We start from the raw sequence: 20,210 nt of genomic DNA on the forward strand, positions 1-20,210 counted from the left end.
TCCTTGTACAAAACGGAATTGTATTTGTGACTATATATAAAGATATTTTTTATGAATAAAGCATATTTTTGAAATTAAAAAAGCCCTATTCTGAAAGTCTTTTCTTTTTGCTTTTAATGCTTCAAGATAGTGCATGTCAGTTCACCGTCATTTGAAAAAGTTATGTGTTAATTCCTTTCAATGACATGAGTTTTGTTGATATGGAATTGCCCAGTAACCTCGGTGTTCAAAAATTGTTTAAATCCAGAGATTCGTGCGTGTAAATCCAGGCTAACACTCCCAATGCTGTACCGCTACACAGTCAAAGCTGCAACCAAGCTTTGAGGTTGCAATTAATTACCTAAATATCTTCAATTAATGTTTGAAAGAAATATCTATTATTACTTTAAATTTAAATGAATGTTGCACAGTACTTTGAAGAACAGTTAAAAAATGATGAAGGGTTTAGGCTCGAAATGTCAGCTTTTGTGCTCCTGAGATGCTGCTTGGCCTGCTGTGTTCATCCAGCTTCACACTTTATTATCTTAAAAAATGTCTTGCACAGCTTTGAACGAGATTGCGCGCTATCATAATGCCTAACATAGAATACTGATATTGACCTTACTACATAACCTGACCTTAACTGACTACAAGTCATATTTCAAATAGGAAAAATATTCTCCTTAAATGGGCTGATGATCTGCTTGTCTGACCACAGAATGAAGCAAGTTCAGTGAACTCATACAACATTTTACTAAATTGGCTGAATTAAAATTCCTATTTTTTCGAAAGACATTGGAGCTAAAGATGGATCCAGCCTGGGGTGTTTATGACTGGCTCCCACACACACAGGTTTCTAGGTAAGAGGAGGAATAATACAGCTGCAGCCTCAGGCACCTTCTGATGTCTGTATCTCTTGGTGATTACTAATGTATAATTCATCGCTGCAATTCAATAAAGCATTGGAGGCTGCAGTGTAACCTTACACAGCTTTATAGAATCATGAGGGGCATGGATAGGGTGAATAGCTAAGGTATTTTCCCCAGGGCAGGGGAGTGCAAAACTTGAGGGCACAGGTTTAAGGTGAGGGGCTGAGGTTTAACAGGGACCAAGAGGGGCAGGTTTTTCACACAGACAGTGGTGCGTGGATGCAACCAGCTGTCAGAGGAAATAGTGGAAGCTGATACAGTTACAGCATTTAAGAGGCATTTGGAAAGGTAAATGGATAGGAAAGGTTAGATGAATATGTGCCAAATGCAGGCAAATGGCACTAGTTCAGTTTAGGAAAGGGGTTTTATGGTCGGTATGGTCAGTTGGGCTGAAGGGCCTGTTTCCTTGTTGTATGACTCTATGGTTTCACTTAAAAAAATACGGTGAACGTGAGTGTCACAATGTCAGTTCACAGAAGAGTTACAGTGACAAAATGAGGCCACTCGGCCCACTTTGTCTGCACTGGATCTTGAATTGCATACTATTACCTACTGCCAATTTCTTGTTTTCTCGCCATACCTTTGCGTGTTATTTCCATTTAAGTAATCACACAATAGCCTCTTAATAGAAACAGACAGTAGGCTATTCAGCCCTTCCAACTACTCAGCATGATCATGGCTGATTATCCAATTCCGTACCCTGTTCCCACTTACCTCCCTTTGTTACCTCCCTTAATACCCTTTGTTCCCTTTAATCCTAAAATGTACAGAATCATAGAATAGGATCCCCACAGTGCAGAAACAGGCTCTTCGGCCCAACAAGTCCACAATGATCCTTGGAGCATCCCACCCAGACCCATTCCCCTATAACCGACCTAAGCTATACATCCCTGAACACTATGGGTAGTTTAGCATGGCCAATCCACCTGGCCAGCACATCTTCGGACTGTGGGAGGAAACTGGAGCACCCAGAGCAAGCCCACGCAGACCTAGGGAGAAGGTGCAAACTCCACACAGACAGTCGCCTGAGGCTGGAATTGAACCCAAGTCCCTGGTGCTGTGAGGCAGCAGTGCTAAACACTGAGCCACCATGCGAATTATAAAATCAGGCAGTCCAGAAGAAGCTCTTCAGCCCATTACATTGTGCCAAGAGAAAAGCTACTCCAAATCATAATGCTCCCTCAAAACATTTAATGCTTTGGCCTCAACCACTTTCTGTGGCAGAGAACTCCACAGGCTCACCATTCCCTGGGTGAAGACATTTCTCCTAATCTCAGTTCCAGATGGCCAACTCTCGATCCTCAGGAGGTGATCCCTGATTTTAGACTCCCCCCAGTCATCATGAAAGTTTTTCCTGTGTTTACCCTGTCTGGTCATGTTAGAATTTTATAGGTTTCTATGAGCTCCCCCTCATTAATATGAACTGCAATGCACATAGTCTTAACTGATCCAGTCTCTCTTCATACATCAGTCTGGGAAACCTTTGTTGCACCCCCTCCACTGGCAGAACATCCTTCCTCAGATAAGGAGACCAAAACTACACACAACACACCCAGTGTGGTCTCATCAATGTCCTATACAAGACAGCCCTGTGCCTGTACTTGAATCTCCCTGCGATGAAGACCAAAATACCATTTGCCTTCTCCACCACCTGCGGTATTTGCACACTCTCAGTGGCTGGGCTCCAAGGACACCTAGTCCCATTGCATCTCCTTTTCCTAAACTGACGTGAATCAGATGACAGCCCACCCTCCCGATTTCCTATCCAAAGTGGATAACCTCCCATTTGTCAACATGAAAAGTCACCTGCATGCATTTGCCCACTCCCTCTCGCTCGACTTGTCCAAATCACAGTAAAGCATCTCCGCATCCTCCTCACAGTTCACCATCCCACCCAGCTTTGTGTGGCCTGGAGATATTCCATTTAGTTTCCACAGCTAAATCATTAATAATGAGTACGAAGTAATAAGCTTTCCGAAGCAGTAGGACGCACAAATCGGGAACATGATAGGAAAAAAGGCTTATGGGTAAAATCTCTCAGGCAGACACTGTTGTTCAGACTTAAATAGTGAGGACAGCTGGTGTGGGGGAGAGGTGGCTGGGTTGCTAGGATATACTTTTGACTTTCGTTTCTCCAACAAAGATCAATATAGAGACAGAATTGAGGAACCAACACAGACAGCCATCGGCAGGCTGAGAGAGAATATTCAGTGTGTCTTGTCAATGTACACAAGTTCCCCGATTTATGAACGCTTGCATTTACAAACATCATCTCATACAGAGTTGTAATATTAAAGGTCATTTTCTGTGCTCACAAATAGCTACTTTATGTTGTCCCATCTTGTCAACTTGTATACAAATTGACTTGCGAACGAGCTCCAGAACAGAACCCATTTACAACCCTGAGACTGCCTGTATGCAAACTAAACAAATATTTAGTATGAGCAGACACCTCACACTCTATTCAAAATGCCCAGGTAACTGCTTTCCTGGTGGCAATTACTAAACATTAAAACATTCATTAAAACATTAAAACCTGTTAGCACAGTGTCTGCACTATTAAAACCTAGCTTTCGGTGCAACTGCGTGCATGGAATTATTTTTGCGCCGATGGTAAACCCATTTTGCGCTCTGGCCTGATCGGAAACCTCTCTGCATTGTTGAAGATTCGACAGAGCATGCTTTTGCAGGCACGTGAGAGCCGCTCCCGAAAGCGCCTCGCCAACAGGTGGTCCTGCGACTAACTGGGCAAGCCCCCATAACAACTCCCACTGCGACAAAACTTGCAAGCGCTCGCCTCCATTCCCAATAGTGTTGGTCAGCATGGGTACTGATCTCACCACCTTGCGGTCAATGTCCCACGGCTTCACAATCATAGTTGCCTGGCACCTAGAGGGAGAATCGCTGCTGATGCCCGTCCCTTGGGTCCAGCTGGGGCTGAACACAAAGCATCAGACCCTTCCCTGATGGTGATCAAAAGGACTGCAGATGCTGGAAGCTAGATGCGCAGCTGGAAAAGCACAGCAAGTCAGACAGCATCCAGGGAGCAGGAAAGTCAGGCCGAAACCGTTTGGCAGGGCTCAGGAGAGCTTTTCAAGCTCCACACTTACTGGACCTTTCCTCCTGGTGCTCCCGCATCTCCAGTGGGTTGTACTCCCTTTACCATGGATCAGATTATGGCATCTATAAGCGTATAAAATTGTAACAGGATCAGACAGGGCAAACGCAATAAGGACGTGCCTGTTGATCAGGGAGTCCAGAGCCGGGGGTCACATTCCAAAGATATGGGGTAGGACTGAGATGAGGACTCTCAACTAGAACGTGGGGAGTCTGTGAAATTCATTACCGCTGAAAGCAGTTGAGGCCAAAATTTGAGATAACAAGGTGTAGAGCTGCGTGAACACAGCATGCTAAGCAGCATCAGAGGAGCAGGAAGGCTGACGTTTTGGGCCTAGACCTTACTTCAGAAATGTCCGGCATGTCAGCTTTCCTGCTCCTCTGATGCTGCTTGGCCGGCTGTGTTCATCCAGCTCTACGCCTTGTTATCTCAGATTCTCCAGCATTTGCAGTTCCTATTATCTCCGGGGTTTGAATGCTGCCACAGCAGAATTTGAATTTAATTTTTTTTAAGAGATTGAGTCTAACGATGACTACGAATCCATTCTTGATTGTGGGGAAAATCCCATCTGGTTCAATAATGTTTTTTAGGGAAGGAAGCTGTCATCCTTACCATTCTCCAGCATCTGCAGTTCCTACTATCTCTGAGGGGAAAATTTTGAATGCTTTCAAGAAAGAGTTAGATATAGTTCTCAGGGTTAGGTTGACTATGAAAAAAAGGTTGGGAGCAGGGTTCTACATTGGATGATCTGACATGATCATAGTGAATGACAGACAGACTCGAAGGGCTGAATGGCCTGCGCTTGGTCCTATTTTCTATGCTTCTGCACACTCATTCCGCTGGGGTACATAATTTGGCAAAAGCAACCATGGAGAAACTGGGCACTGTGCCTGGTATTAGGCCGAAAAACAGCTAGTGAGCCCAAGATACAGAAATGTCTCATTGACTCCAGCATAAATCCTAGCAACCAAACAAACCTGGCGCTGATACAGGAGACACATCCTGCTGATGGGACCTGGGCACACACCCAGATCGATTTCATCAGGCCTCTACCCTCTGGCCTCTGGGCAGGTCTCGGCCTGGTATCTCGGCCTAAGTTTTACTTACTTAGGTACCTAAGATGGTGCTTTGTATGGTGATATTATAAAGTTTTCACTGTACTTCAGTACTTGAGTACATATGACAACAAATCTAAATCTAAATTTAAATCTAAATCTAAACCAGCATGCTGACACTCCCTGGTATTGACAAACAAATTAACTAAAGTGAATCCAAACCTTCCCTTGTTCATAGAAAGAGCCTACATTAAGGCTAAGATAATGAAATGTGAGGCTGGATGAACACAGCAGGCCCAGCAGCATCTCAGGAGCACAAAAGATGACGTTTCAGGCCTAGACCCTTCATCAGAGAGGGGGATGGAGTGAGGGTTCTGGAATAAATAGGGAGAGAGGGGTTGGTGGACCAAAGATGGAGAGAAAAGAAGATAGGTGGAGAGGAGAGTATAGCTGGGGAGGTAGGGAGGGGATAGGTCAGTCCAGGGAAGACGGACAGGTCAAGGAGGTGGGATGAGGTTGGTAGGTAGGAGATGGAGGTGCGGCTTGGGGTGGGAGGAGGGGATGGGTGAGAGGAAGAACAGGTTAGGGAGGCAGAGACAGGTTGGACTGGTTTTGGGATGCAGTGGGTGGAGGGGAAGAGCTGGGCTGGTTGTGTGGTGCAGTGGGGGAGGGGAAGAACTGGGCTGGTTTTGGGATGCAGTGGGGGAAGGGGAAGAGCTGGGCTGGTTGTGTGGTGCAGTGGGGGAGGGGAAGAACTGGGCTGGTTTTGGGATGCAGTGGGGGAAGGGGAGAATTTGAAGCTGGTGAAGTCCACATTGATACCATTGGGCTTCAGGGTTCCCAAGCGGAATATGAGTTGCTGTTCCTGTAACCTTCGGGTGGCATCATTGTGGCACTGCAGGAGGCCCATGATGGACATGTCATCTAAAGAATGGGAGGGGGAGTGGAAATGGTTTGCGACTGGGAGGTGCAGTTGTTTGTTGCGAACCGAGCGGAGGTGTTCTGCAAAGCGGTCTGCAAGCCTCCACTTGGTTTCCCCAATGTAGACGAAGCCACACCGGGTACAGTGGATGCAGTATACCACATTGGCAGATGTGCAGGTGAACCTCTGCTTAATGTGGAAAGTCATCTTGGGGCCTGGGATAGGGGTGAGGGAGGAGGTGTGGGGGCAAGTGTAGCATTTCCTGCGGTTGCAGGGGAAGGTGCCGGGTGTGATGGGGTTGGAGGGCAGTGTGGAGCGAACAAGGGAGTCACGGAGAGAGTGGTCTCTCCAGACAGCAGACAGGGGTGGGGATGGAAAAATGTCTTGGGTGGTGGGGTCGGATTGTAGATGGCGGAAGTGTCGGAGGATGATGCGTTGTTTCCGGAAGTTGGTGGGATGGTGTGTGAGAACGAGGGGGATCCTCTTAGGGTGGTTGTGGCGGGGGTGGGGTGTGAGGGATATGTTGTGGGAAATGCGGGAGTCGCGGTCAAGGGCGTTCTCGACCACTGTGGGGGGAAAGTTGTGGTCCTTGAAGAACTTGGACATCTGGGATGTGTGGGAGTGGAATGCCTCATTGTGGGAGCAGATGTGGCGGAGGTGGTGGAATTGGAAATGGGGGATGGAATTTTTGCAGGAGGGTGGGTGGGAGGAGGTGTATTTTAGGTAGCTGTGGGAGTCGGTGGGCTTGAAATGGACATCAGTAACAAGTTGGTTGCCTGAGATGGAGACTGAGGGATCCATGAAGGTGAGGGATGTGCTGGAGATGGCCCAGGTGAACTGAAGGTTGGGGTGGAAGGTGTTGGTGAAGTGGATGAACTGTTCGAGCTACTCCGGGGAGCAAGAAGTTGCGCCGATACAGTCATCAATGTACCGGAGGAAGAGGTGGGGTTTGGGGCCTGTGTAGGTGCGGAAGAGGGACAGTTCCACGTAACCTACGAAGAGGCAGGCATAGCTGGGGCCCATGCGGGTGCCCGTGGCCACCCCCTTAGTCTGTAGGAATTGGGAGGAATCGAAAGAGAAGTTGTTGAGGGTGAGGACGGGTTCGGCTAGGCGGATGAGGGTGTCGGTGGAGGGGGACTGGTCGGGCCTGCGGGACAGGAAGAAGCGGAGGGCCTTGAGGCCATCTGCATGCGGAATGCAGGTGTATAGGGACTGGACGTCCATGGTGAAAATGAGGTGTTGGGGGCCAGCGAATTGGAAGTCCTGGAGGAGGTGGAGGGTGTGGGTGGTGTCATGGATGTAGGTAGGGAGTTCCTGGACCAAAGGGGAGAAAATGGAGTCCAGATAGGTGGAGATGAGTTTGGTGGGGCAGGAGCAGGCTGAGACGATGGGTCGACCAGGGCAGGCAGGTTTGTGGATTTTGGGAAGGAGATAGAAACGGGCCGTGCAGGGTTGGGGAACAATGAGGTTGGAGGCTGTAGGTGGGAGGTCCCCTGAGGTGATGAGGTCATGAATGGTGTTGTAGATGATGGTTTGGTGCTCGGGTATGGGGTCATGATCGAGAGGGCGGTAGGAGGTGGTGTCGGAGAGTTGGCGTTTGGCCTCGGCGATGTAGAGGTCAGTGCGCCATACTACCACTGCGCTACCCTTGTCTGCGGGTTTGATGGTGAGGTTGGGGTTGGAGCAGAGGGAGCGGAGGGCTGCCCGTTCTGCGGGGGAGAGGTTGGAGTGGGTGAGAGGGGTGGAGAGGTTGAGGCGGTTAATGTCTCGACGGCAGTTAGAGATGAAGAGGTCGAGGGAAGGTAGGAGGCCTGGGGGTGGTGTCCAGGAGGAGGACTTGTGTTGGAAGCGTGTGAAGGGGTCAGTGGAGGGAGGGTTAGGCTCCCGGTTGAAGAAGTAGGCTCGACCACATTAAGGCTAAGCTATGATGTGACTGAAGTGTTCTGCAGTTGGGGGTTACCACTCTAAGTTAACAGTGACCAGGTCTCCCATTTCACTGGAAATGTCTTTTTTGAAATGCAAATGAAAATTGATTATAGGTGGCATGTGACACGCCAGTCATCAAGGGTGGTGGAAAAGGGCAACTGAACTGACAAAATGAAAACTTGCTGAGAGAATTATCCCACACAATGTGTTAACGTGCTACCCATCTGGCTGATAGCCAAAAGAGATAGCCCACTGAGCACCATTGATATCTCTCCTTCGCAAGCTGTGATGCCAGATGTGAAGCCCTACTGACTTCCTTATTCACCTGTAATCCCACTACTGCAGCACATGGTCAACCAGAGATAGTTAAAATCATAGGAGACTATGTCCAAAGGAAGCAATGGCCTAGTGGCATTATCGTTGGAGTGTTGATTCAGATAACGACCTGGGGTTTGAATCCTACATAACAAGATGTAGAGCTAGATGAACACAGCAGGCCAAGCAGCATTTTAGGAGCAGGAAAGCTGATGTTTCGGGCCTAAACCCTTTATCAGAAAATCATTTTCTGAAGAAGGGTCTAGGCCTGAAATGTCAGCTTTCCGGCTTCTCTGATGCTGCTTGGCCTGCTGTGTTCATCCAGCTCTAAACCTTGTTATCTCAAATTCTCCAGCATTTGCAGTTCCTACTATCTCTGGGGTTTGAATGCTGCCACAGCAGAATTTGAATTTAATTTTTTTTAAGAGATTGAGTCTAACGATGACTACGAATCCATTATTGATTGTTGGGAAAATCCCATCTGGTTCAATAATGTTTTTTAGGGAAAGAAACTGTCATCCTTACCTAGTTTGGCCTTCATGTGACTCCAGGCCCGCTACGATGCGTTGACTCTTAACTGCTCTCCAGGCAATACGTTCTGATTTAGCCAGCGATACCCTCATCCTGTGCATGAATTTGAAAAGAAAAGGAGTTGATCCAAGTTTGAGGTCATGCCAGATAAAGACATACTTGCACTGTGGGGGAGCTGGCTATAATCCCGAACTATTTAAAGAGATAATATGTCTTTTAGCCCAAGTAGGTGGAGTACATAATTGGTACAGCAACGTGGGCTCCCTGAGTGAACGATAATGCATCACCACACCAAACAATGCTCAGTATAGGTGATAACGGGAACTGCAGATGCTGGAGAATCCAAGATAATAAAATGTGAGGCTGGATGAACACAGCAGGCCAAGCAGCATCTCAGGAGCATAAATGCTGACGTTTCAGCCCAATGGTATCAATGTGGACATCACCAGTTTCAAAATCTCCCCTTCCCCCACCGCATCGCAAAACCAGCCCAGTTCGTCCCCTCCCCCCACTGCACCACACAACCAGCCCAGCTCTTCCCCCCCACCCACTGCATCCCAAAACCAGTCCAACCTGTCTCTGCCTCCCTAACCGGTTCTTCCTCTCACCCATCCCTTCCTCCCACCCCAAGCCGCACCTCCATCTCCTACCTACCAACCTCATCCCACCTCCTTGACCTGTCCGTCTTCCCTGGACTGACCTATCCCCTCCCTACCTCCCCACCTATACTCTCCTCTTTACCTATCTTCTTTTCTCTCCATCTTCGGTCCGCCTCCCCCTCTCTCCCTATTTATTCCAGTTCCCTCACCCCATCCCCCTCTCTGATGAAGGGTCTAGGCCCGAAACGTCAGCTTTTGTGCTCCTGAGATGCTGCTGGGCCTGCTGTGTTCATCCAGCCTCACATTTTATTATCTTGAATGATCAGTATAGGCCTTCTTTTAGACTATCATATCATTTTACTGTGGAGGCAGAGTAAATTGTTCACACTGAAAATAAAACACTCCTCATGATTTTTGCACCAAATCTCTTGGTTTGTATCAGTTTGTCACTTACTCTATGTGATGGTTTTGTTGGCAAATCTATATTCTGAATACTCACCAAGCAAAAAAAATGCTCAATGCAACTATTACCAAACACAGAAGAACACCAGCCATATGTAATCCAAGTCGAACTCTGGGCCGCTGACCTTAAAGAAAAGGAAAATATTAGTCTTCATCTACCTCCTGCCAGAGGAAAATGTATTTTGTCATCTATAATTTACCTCAATTTAGTGGACATAAAGAACCAATGGCAAACATTTAAAGATGATGATCGGGTTCCCTTCTACCTGACTACACAATCTCGAAGTGCATTGAAGAGTCAGCTGAGGTTCGAAGGGTAACTTCTCCCCCAAGGTCAGAATGTTATCAGCTCATGTCCTACTCTTAAACACGCCATACAGATCAACACATGGTGATGAAAATAGTATAATTTATGTACACATCACTTTTGGAGTTTGATTTCAAAATAATGGCAGATGAGTGTTTGGTTATTTTAACAAAGGGCTTTCTTTAAAAGAAGACAAGATCAGAGAGTTCTTCTGGAACAGTGACTTAATCCAGTATGCATCAGAAAGCAGGTGAGTGAAAACATTGTTGGAGACCAAAAAAATACTGCACATGCTAGAATCCAAGGTAGACAAACAGGAGGCTGGGAGAACACTGCAAGCCAGGCAGTATCTGGACAGAAGGAGCTGTCAATATTTCGGTCATAATCCTTCTTTAGGACTGGATGTTGGGGTAAAAGAAGCTGCAGATAAAGATGGAGGGGAAAGGATGGAGGCAGAATGGTGGTGATAGGTGGGCACTGGTGATAAGCATGGCCTGGTTGATCAATGGAAGGGATGAATCAGGTTGTTGGCTGGTATGAAGGTTCAGAAGGTGGAATGTAAGGGAGGAGGTGGGGTTGGGAAGGGGAGGTGGGGGATGGACGGGAACGCAATGTTGAGTCCTCCGCGCTGTAGGTTGCCCAGTTGGAAGATAAGGTGTTGTTCTTCAAATTTGCGTTCCATGTTGCTGTGACACTGGAAGAGGCCAGGGACGGACATGTCAGAGGGATGGTGAGATGGGGAGGTGTCGGAAGAGGAGCAGGACAGGGACGTTTTGTAGGGGAAGCAGGATGGGGCCGTGTCGGAGGGCCGAAATGGCCAGCCGAACACCCCAGTCACTGCCCATTTCAACTACCCATCCCCACCAACTCCCCCTCCGACATATCCTTCCTCAGCCTCCTCCAGTGTCACAGTGCCTCGGAACATCAATTTGAAGAACAACCTTATCTTCTGCCTGGGCTCCCTACAGCTGGACGATTCAACATTGAGCTCTCCAATTTCAAGTAACCTTCCCACCCATTATTCATCTCCCTTCCAGCACCACTTCCTCTCTTCCATTCCACCTTCTGACCCTCCCTTCCAGCCACCAACCAGATTCATCCATCCCATTGACCAATCAGAGCGTACCTACCACCAGTATCCACCTATCACCACCATTGTGCCTCGCCCCTTCCCCCACTCCCTTTGTCTGCATCTCTCCCTACCTCCACATGCAGCCCTGGAGAAAGGTAATATCTGAAACATTGGCTGCTCCTTTCTTCTGGATGCTACCCAGGTCTGCTGTGTTTTTTCCTGTTTGTCTATCGAGGGAAAACATCAGAGATAATGGGAACTGCAGATGCTGGAGAATTCCAAGATAATGAAATGTGAGGCTGGATGAGCACAGCAGGCCAAGCAGCATCTCAGGAGCACAAAAGCTGACGTTTCGGGCCTAGACCCTTCATCAGAGGGAAAACATCGATTGTGTTAATAGAAGACTATTTACGCACAGTGGTGTTTACAGCAGGTAAACCTGCAAGGCCATTAGATTGGTCTGAACTGAAAAGTAAATGAAGATGAGTGTATTTCCTTTAACATTCAGTTCAGAAGCAGGGACTTTATCAGCTCAGTTCATCAGACGCCAGTGTGTCGTTGAGAAGCCACATTAGTTTCTCCACGAGCAGGAAGATTCACGATAGTTCAGTGAATAAGTTGCCTCAGCAGAAGGACACTGAATCTTCCAAACCCAAGAGTGTCTGCTGAGACATCTACAGATTTTTAGAACTCAAAGCACAGATCTGTGAACATTCATGTTAGCAAATTTAGAAAAGACTCATCAGATTGGGTCCACGGGTTCAAGGTGTAAGATCAGTGTATTTTTTTTATTTTTACGCCTTTAAAAATGATGGACTGTAAGAATAAAGAACTACACTGGACTTTAATTTTTTGTCTATGAGTCAATGAAATTGGTTGACCAGAAAGGTGCTCATAACACTATGCAGATCGTGAAACTGCAATCCAATTGGATGGTTAGGTGAATGATACAGATGACAGACTTACTCTTGAAGAACAGCTGGCAACTGTTCTTGCTTTGACTGACTGGGTTTTCAACAGTGCAGGTATAATTGCCAGAATCTGATTCCTGAGCGCTCTGAATGATTACGGTACTGTTGTCTTTGGACATCCTATAACGCTCGTCATGCAGAAGCCTGAAATCACCTCTGCTCCAGTGAATAGTATCGGCTCTCCCTCTCTCCACTGTACAGATCAGCAAAACTGGGGACCCGTCCAGGCTGCCATTGCAGAACACGGTGGGCCGAGAGAGAGGATCTGGAAAAAGGCATAAATCGAAGGCATCTCACTTAATGATGAAATGCAACAATTTGCAGTCACTTTACACAAACTCAGGGTGTGCCAAAGTGTTTTACGCCCAGTGGAGTGCACCCGAGTCAAGACAACAGTTACCTGCCATCACGTCATCACACTAACACTCCAGAGGCCCAGTCCATACAGCTGTGTAGATAGCAGTGCGAATTTCACCATGGCCTAGTGGTGTTATCATTAGACTATTAATCCAGGAAACTCAGCTAATGCCCTGGGGACCTGAGTTTGAATCTTGCCGCAGCAGATTGTGGAATTTGAATTCAATTTAAGAAAAAGAAACCTGGAATTAAGAATCTACTGATGACCATGAAACCATTGCTGATTGTCAGGACAAATCTAAGCTTCCGTTCCCTTTCCGTTGCAAGACACCCTTTCAAACAACTAGTCACAGTTTATAAATGGGCTGCAGCTGCTCAAAACGGTGGCTCACTATTAACATCTCATTTGCATCGAGATGTGGGCCATAATTTCTCATTTGTCAGCAATAATTTCTTCCCATGAATGGACATGAAAAATGACCTCTGTACAATGGAAACTGTGGGAGGAAATTTGAATATTAGCCCGCATGAACTAGAAAATTTAGTTTTGGCATTCGGTGAAGGATAAATATTATCTCGTCCCTTTTATTGCAGAGCATCCTTGGATTTTCATAGTTGAGCTGAAAAGACAGGTGGGTCTCACTTAATGTCACAGTTAAACAGAAACTCCACAGGTCAGAAAGATTTTGCACCAATCCTAGGGAACAAAGTGGCACAGCATTCCCAGTGGAACTGGAAACAGACTTCTACTTAGCACTGGGATCTCTGAGTGCACATGATTTTTATGAAAAATTAAAGAACTTTAAAGGTCAGATCTAGGGAAAGAAATAGTTCTGCATCAAAACTAAGGGTCTATTTCTGTTTGTTCCTTATTTTGGTCAATTTCAGTTTTGAACGCTTCCTCATCCTTACCCAACTTCAACCGTGAAAAAGATGGTTCAGTGGCATTATCTCGAGATAATTAATCCAAAAACCCAGCTAATATTCTGGGACTGATTTCGAACAGATCTAGCAACTCAAAACTGGGTATCCATGAAGCGCTGTGGGCCACGAACAGCAGCAGAATTGTCCTCCAGCACAATCTGTAACCTCATGGCCTGGCATATCCCCCACTCAACCATTACCGTCAAGACAGAGGATCAACCCTGGTTCAATGGAGAGTGCAGGAGGGCATGCCGGGAGCAGCAACAGGCCGTACCTGAAGATGAGACATCAACCTGATGAAGCTCTCTGCCCATTGATGCTGCCTGACCCGCTGTGATCTCCAGCACTTTTTGTTTTCAGTGGTGAAGCTCCTTGCATGCCAAACAGCATAAGCAGCAAGTGATAGATGGAGCTAAGCAATCCCACAACCAACGGATCTGGCCCAAGCTCTGCAGTCCTGCCACACCCAGTCATAAATGGTGATGGACAATTAAACAACTCACTGAAGGAGGAGGCTCTACAAATGTCCCCATCGTCAACGATGCAAGAGCCCAGCACATCAGTGCAAAAGATAAGGCTGAAACATTCGCAGCAACCTTCAGCCAGAAGTTCCAAGTGGATGATCCATCTCGGCCTCGTCCAGTGGTCGAGCATTACTGATATCAATCGTTAGCCAATTCAATTCACTCCACGTGATATCAAGAAATGGTTGGATACACTGGATACTGCAAAGGCTACGGGCCCTGGCAACATTACAGCAACAGTACTGAAGACTTGTGCTCCAGAACTTACCATTCTCCAAGCATAGATGATTCAGCACAGCTACAACACTGATATCTACCTAATAATGTGAAAATTTGCCCAGGTATGTCCTGTACACAAAAAGCAGGATAAATCCAGCTCAACCAATTACAGCCCCATCAGTTTGCTCTTGAGCATCAATAAAGTGATGGAAGGTGTCATTAACAATGCTATCAAGCAGCGCCTGCTCAGCAATAACCTGCTCACTGGCGCCCTGTTTGGGTAATGCCAGGGCCACTCCTGGCCTCATTAAAACCTTGGTTCTAACATGGACAAAAGACCTGAATTCCAGAGGTGAGGTGAGAGTGACAAGATATCAAGGCCAGATTTGATTGAGTTTTGCATCAAGGAGCCCTACCAAAATTGGAATCATTGGGTCTCAGGGGGAAAACTCTGTGCTGGTTGGAGTCATACCTCACACATAGGAAGATGGTCGTGGTGTTGGAGGCCAGTCATCTCAGCTCCAGGACATCTCTGCATGAATTTCTCAGGGTAGTGTCCTACGCTCAACCATCTTCAGCTGCTTCATCAATGATCTTCCCTCCATCATAAGGTCAGAAGTGGGGATGCTCGCTGATGATTGCACAATGTTCAGCGCCATTCATGATTCCTCAGATACCGAGGCAGCCCATGTTCAAATGCAACAAGACCTGGACAATATCCAGGCTTCGGCTCTCGGTGGTAGGCAAGTTGTTGGAAGGGATTCTGAGGGACAAGTTTTACATGTATTTGGAAAGGCAAGGACTGATTAGGGATAGTCAACATGGCCTTGTGTGTAAGAAATTGTGTCTCACTAACTTAATTGAGTTTTTTTGAAGAAATAACAAAAAGGATTGATGAGGGCAAAGTGGTAGACATTGCCTATATGGACATCACTAAGGTGTTTGACAAGGTTCCACATGTAGACAGGTTAGCAAGGTTAGATAACATGGAATACAGGCAGAACAAGCTTTTTGGGTGCAGAACTGGCTCTAAGGTAGAAGACAGAAAGTGGCGGTGGAAGATTGCTTTTCAGACTGGATGCCCGGTGACAAGCAGTGTGCCACAAGGATGAGAGCTGGCCCAACTGCTTTTCATCATTTATACAAATGATTTGGAAATGAACACAGGAGGTATGGTTAGTAAGTTTGCAGATGACACCAAAATTGGACGTGTAGTATACAGCGAAGAACGTTACCTCAGAGTACAACCGGATCTTGATCAGATGGGCCAATGGGCTGAGGAGTAGCAGATAGAGTTTAATTTAGGTAAGTGTGAGGTGCTGCATTTTAGAAAGGCAAATCAGGGCCGGACTTATACATTTAATGGTGAGGTCCTGGGGAGTGTTGCTGAACAAAGAGACCTTGGAGTGCAGGTTCATAGTTCCTTGAAAGTGGAGTCACAGGTAAGCAGGGTAGTGAAGAAGGTATCTGGTATGCTTGTCTTTAATGGTCAGCACATCCAGTATAGGAGTTGGGAGGTCATGTTATGAATGCAGATGACATCAGTTTGGCCACTATTGGAACACTGCATTCAATTCTGGCCTCCCTGGTTTAGGAAGGATGTTGTGAAACTTGAAAGGGTTCAGAAAAGATTTACACCATGCTGCCAGTGTTGGAGGGTTTGAGCTATAGGGAAAGGCTGAATAGAATGGGTTTTTTTTCCCTGGAGCATTGTGGAAGCTGAGGGGTGACCTTAGAGATGTTTATAAATAATTGAGTGGCATGGATAGGTAAATAGACAAGGTCTTTTGCCTGGGTTGGGTGAATCCAAACCTAGAGGGCATAGGTTTAAGATGAGAGGAGAAGGATCTAAAAGGGACTTAATGGGCAACTTTATTGTGCAGAGCGTGGTGGTGTGTGTATGGAGTGAGCTGCCCAAGGAAGTGGTGAAGGCTGGTGCAATTACAACATTTTAAAGGCATCTGGATGGGTAAGAGAATAGGAAGGATTCAGAGGGATATGGGCCAAATGGTGGCAAATGGGATTAGATTAAGTTAGGATACCAGGTAGGCATGAAGGTGTTGGACCAAAAGGGTGTACAGCTCTATCACTCGAAGTGATAAGTACCATTCAAGCAACCAAAATGCCAGGCAATCATCATTTCCAGTAAGAGACAACAGATTCCACTGCTCCATGGCCTTCAGTGGTATTACTATCACTGAATCCCGCACTATCAACATCTTGAGAGGCGTCGTTGACTAGAAGGTCAACTGGCCTTGTCACAAAAATACAGTGGATACAAGAACATGTCAGAGGTTAGGAATACTGCAACGAGTAACTCATCTCCTGATTTCCCAAACCTTGTCCACTGTCTACAAGGCACAAGTCAGTAGTGTGGTGGAATACTCTCCACATGCCGAGATGGGTGTAGCTCCAGCAACATTCTAGAATCTTAGTAACATCCAGGACAAAGCAGTCTGTTTGATTGGCGTACATTCAAAGACGTCTGCTCCCTTGACCCCTGATGCTCAGTGGCAGCAGTGCATATTATTCACAAGATGCACTGCAGAAATTGACCAAAGATCTTTAGGCAGCACCTTCTAAACCCATAACCACTTCCATCTCGAAGGATAAGGACAGAAGACATATTGGAATACGATCAGCTGCAAGTTCGTCTCCAAGCCATTTACCAACTTGACTTGGAAATATATCCCCATTTCTTCACTGTTGCTGGGACAAAAAATCCTGGAATTTCCTCCCCAAAGGAGTTGTGAGTCTACCTACAGCACATGGACTGCAGCAGTTCAAGGAAGCACCATCACCTCAAGGGCAATTGGGGACGGACAATAAGTGACGGTTAGCCATGAATGAGTAATAAAAAAGTAACATTAAAATATTCAATGACCCTCAAAATTGACACCAATCGTTCCTAATCAGACTTCTGAATAAATGGTGCCAGGCTTTGTGAATCATCAATACCAAACACCGCATTTACCAGTTAAACAACAGGTTTAACAATTTATGAACGATAGATTAGCTTTAGCAGTGTAAAGTTAAACCACATGGTAATGTATTTAATTTCTATGATTTAAACTCAGTCTTCACTGATTCCAACCCCCACTTTTACAAAAACAGATTGACACACAGAAATAAATCAAAAGGGGGAAAAGAAACAAAAAAATAACTGGCCAGTTCACTTGAACAGAATCCGCAATTTGTAACAATACCAGCAAATAGAATCCTGTCCTATTTGGTTTCCAAAGACATTGATGCGTGCAGGCAGCTTCCAGTAGGGCTTGAGGATTTTTTTTCTCATAAGAGATTCTAGTCTCTGAACCTTCAGTGAGTTGATAAAGAGAATACAACCAGGGAGCAATGAAAACTTCATCTTGTAACATTCACAGGCACAATCCAGTTCAAACTCTCCCTGCCATACCGACATCTGCTCACGAGGGGGGACTAAAAGTAAAAATTCAAACCTGCCATCTGCTTGAGCATAAACCCTCACTGGACTCAAAGCATTGTAGATAGAGCTTTATAAGAAGAATCAACCATCAATTCATTTCCAGGCCAGGCCTAATAAACAAGTATCAACTTGTTTGCTGTATCAGAGATAATGGGAACTGCAGATGCTAGAGATTCCAAGCTAATAAAATGTGAGGCTGGACGAACACAGCAGGCCAAGCAGCATCTCAGGAGCACAAAAGCTGACGTTTCGGGCCTAGACCCTTCATCAGAGCTGGACGAACACAGCAGGCCAAGCAGCATCTCAGGAGCACAAAAGCTGACGTTTCGGGCCTAGACCCTTCATCAGATGAAGGGTCTAGGCCCGAAACGTCAGCTTTTGTGCTCCTGAGATGCTGCTTGGCCTGCTGTGTTCGTCCAGCCTCACATTTTATTAGCATCAACTTGTTTGCTCTTGTTTTTCTTTATATTAAAAATAAAGAGCTGCCTCTCACAGTCCAAAGGTCACTTTAAGCTCCTCCAACTCTGATCCAGAAAGGTCTGAATTCAAGTCCTCCCTGTCCCAGAGGTGTGCATCTGAACAGATGGATTAGAGACAAAATGAGTACAAAAAAACTAGTGGTCTGCTCGTAAAATAACCAGGCAGCTGAAAAAGCCCACCAAAGTTGCAGAGCCACAGGCCAAGGATTTGCTTGCGCCGTCTTTCGTCCAGTTCCCTCTGATCTGCTATTCCAAGAACTCTACCCAATTAAGATATAAAACGGCTATCCTACTGCAGAAGCCACCTGGGTCTGACTGGAAGTTGTAACCTCTTCAGCAGTTAAAGAAATCAAATAAGGAGTCCAACAATTTGCTGACTGAGTAGCCCCAGTGGCCTAGTGGATAAGGCATTGGCCTCTAGGGCCAGCAGTCATGGGTTCAATTCCCACCTGGGGCTTGAGCTTTGCTTGAAGTGACGTCAAAGCTGAATTTTCCTTCACAATTCTGTCAGTCCAAGCAGTGACAAGGTCCAAAGGTATCCTGTGATTTTACTTTGCCATTAACTGGAATAGCCAATGTTAACCCATTGATTAGCTGGGGTGATCAGGGAAATTACATGTCCGTGAGCCTTACATCAGCAGTAGCAAAAATATTGGAAAAGATTCTCAATGACAAGATCCATACGCATTAAGAAGCAAATGGACTTATTTGTGATAGACAGCATGGTTTTAAATAGGGGAGGTCGTACTTTACTAACTTGATCGAGATTTTTGAGGTGGTGATGAAGATAATTGCTGAGGGAAAAGCGGTTGATATTATCTACATGGACTTCAGTAAAGCCTTTGGCATTGTCCCTTATGGCAGACCAGAAGAAAAGGTGAAGTCGCATGATATTGGGGTGAGCTGGCAAGATAGAACATCGAACATAGAACAATACAACGCAGAACAGGCCCTTCGGCCCTCGATGTTGCGCCGACCTGTGAACTAATCTAAGCCCATCCCCCTACACTATCATTCATTTAAACTATGATATGTTTTCCAAGAACAATTGGTTGTCTGTAAAATTGTGCAAAGGAACAGTTATTTCTGGAATATTACAGGCAGCTGTACCTCTCAGGGTGGGTTGGAGAGAACGAATTAAATGCTCTATATTTATGTTTCCATTGTTTATCTTATCTTTATTGCTTCTTGACTTTCACTTTTCAATTTCCTTCTCTCTGCACTTATGTAGTTGTACAATTCCATGGACACCAATCATCCTGAGAAGTTAAAATTCATCACAGCCTCAAATTCGCTCAACAAATAAGCACCCACAGCCTTCTGGAAAGATAATTCAAAAGATTAACAAGATTTCAGATGAAATTTCTCCTCAATCCTCAATGCTTGACCCTTAACATATGAATATGAAGACAGGAATCCCAAAACCTCTGCCTGATTAAGTAGAAAGCAGGAAGTAAGAAGTGAACTGAAGCTTTTTAGGAACCAATAGGCACAGGACAAGGCTAGAAAGCTTAGTAACAACTCAGTGCTGGATTTTCCCATTTGTAGCCATGTATGGTGGTAAATGAGTTTTATGGCATCTACTCCACTATGACCTTTCTCACACAGTCCTCCACTTTTCCACTCATTCATTATGAAACCAAAATTTTGAGCACATTTTTCAGTGCATCTTATGGTGAGGAAGAGAATGCATGCCACATCCCAGGTTTTCCAGTATCTATGTCTCTCATGTCATGGTTGTACCCCACTTTCAATGCCGTAAGCCAGGAACCACCACTCATACTGTAACACTCACTTCTGAAATCTCAGCTCATAGTACTGAAGAAAACCAAGCGGAATCTCCCTTCTGAGGAGACCTGAAGATGTTGGGGAATGAAGAAGTCAATTCTCTTCATTGCTGATCCACCAGAGGACACAAATTGCAGTCCAGCTCAGTGTGTTGTCCCACATCAAGAGATACTCATCAGGGCAGGAAGAAGATCAATATATTCTGTGCTCTGCATGGATAGGTGCCACCATCTTCTCTTTAGAACCTCACACTTGCAGAACCACCGCGCACTCTAGCTCTTCCACTGA

At 45.9% G+C, this 20,210-nt stretch overlaps 1 protein-coding gene across 6 annotated transcripts in view; it reads right to left on the reverse strand.

The window, feature by feature from the left end:
* The window catches only part of LOC125446606 (hepatic and glial cell adhesion molecule-like), a 67,422-nt gene that overhangs the window by 17,813 nt on the left and 29,399 nt on the right, over positions 1–20,210 (reverse strand). For 4 of the 6 annotated variants that reach the window (XR_009442917.1, XR_009442916.1, XM_059639547.1 and 1 more), the window contains exons 3-5: positions 12,182–12,451; positions 9,874–9,961; positions 8,770–8,868 (exon numbers count right to left, since the gene is read on the reverse strand). Coding sequence is in view for 4 of the 6 variants with exons in the window: in XM_059639547.1 (XP_059495530.1) it covers positions 8,770–8,868; positions 9,874–9,961; positions 12,182–12,451 (457 nt within the window). In the remaining 2 variants the exon portion in view is untranslated. The remainder of the gene's footprint in view (positions 1–8,769; positions 8,869–9,873; positions 9,962–12,181; positions 12,452–20,210) is intronic. The other 2 variants (XM_059639549.1, XM_059639548.1) reach the window with 2 other exon arrangements.

This window comes from Stegostoma tigrinum, chromosome 34 (assembly GCF_030684315.1).
Source record: "Stegostoma tigrinum isolate sSteTig4 chromosome 34, sSteTig4.hap1, whole genome shotgun sequence".
In the NCBI taxonomy this organism is placed as follows: Eukaryota; Metazoa; Chordata; class Chondrichthyes; order Orectolobiformes; family Stegostomatidae; genus Stegostoma; species Stegostoma tigrinum.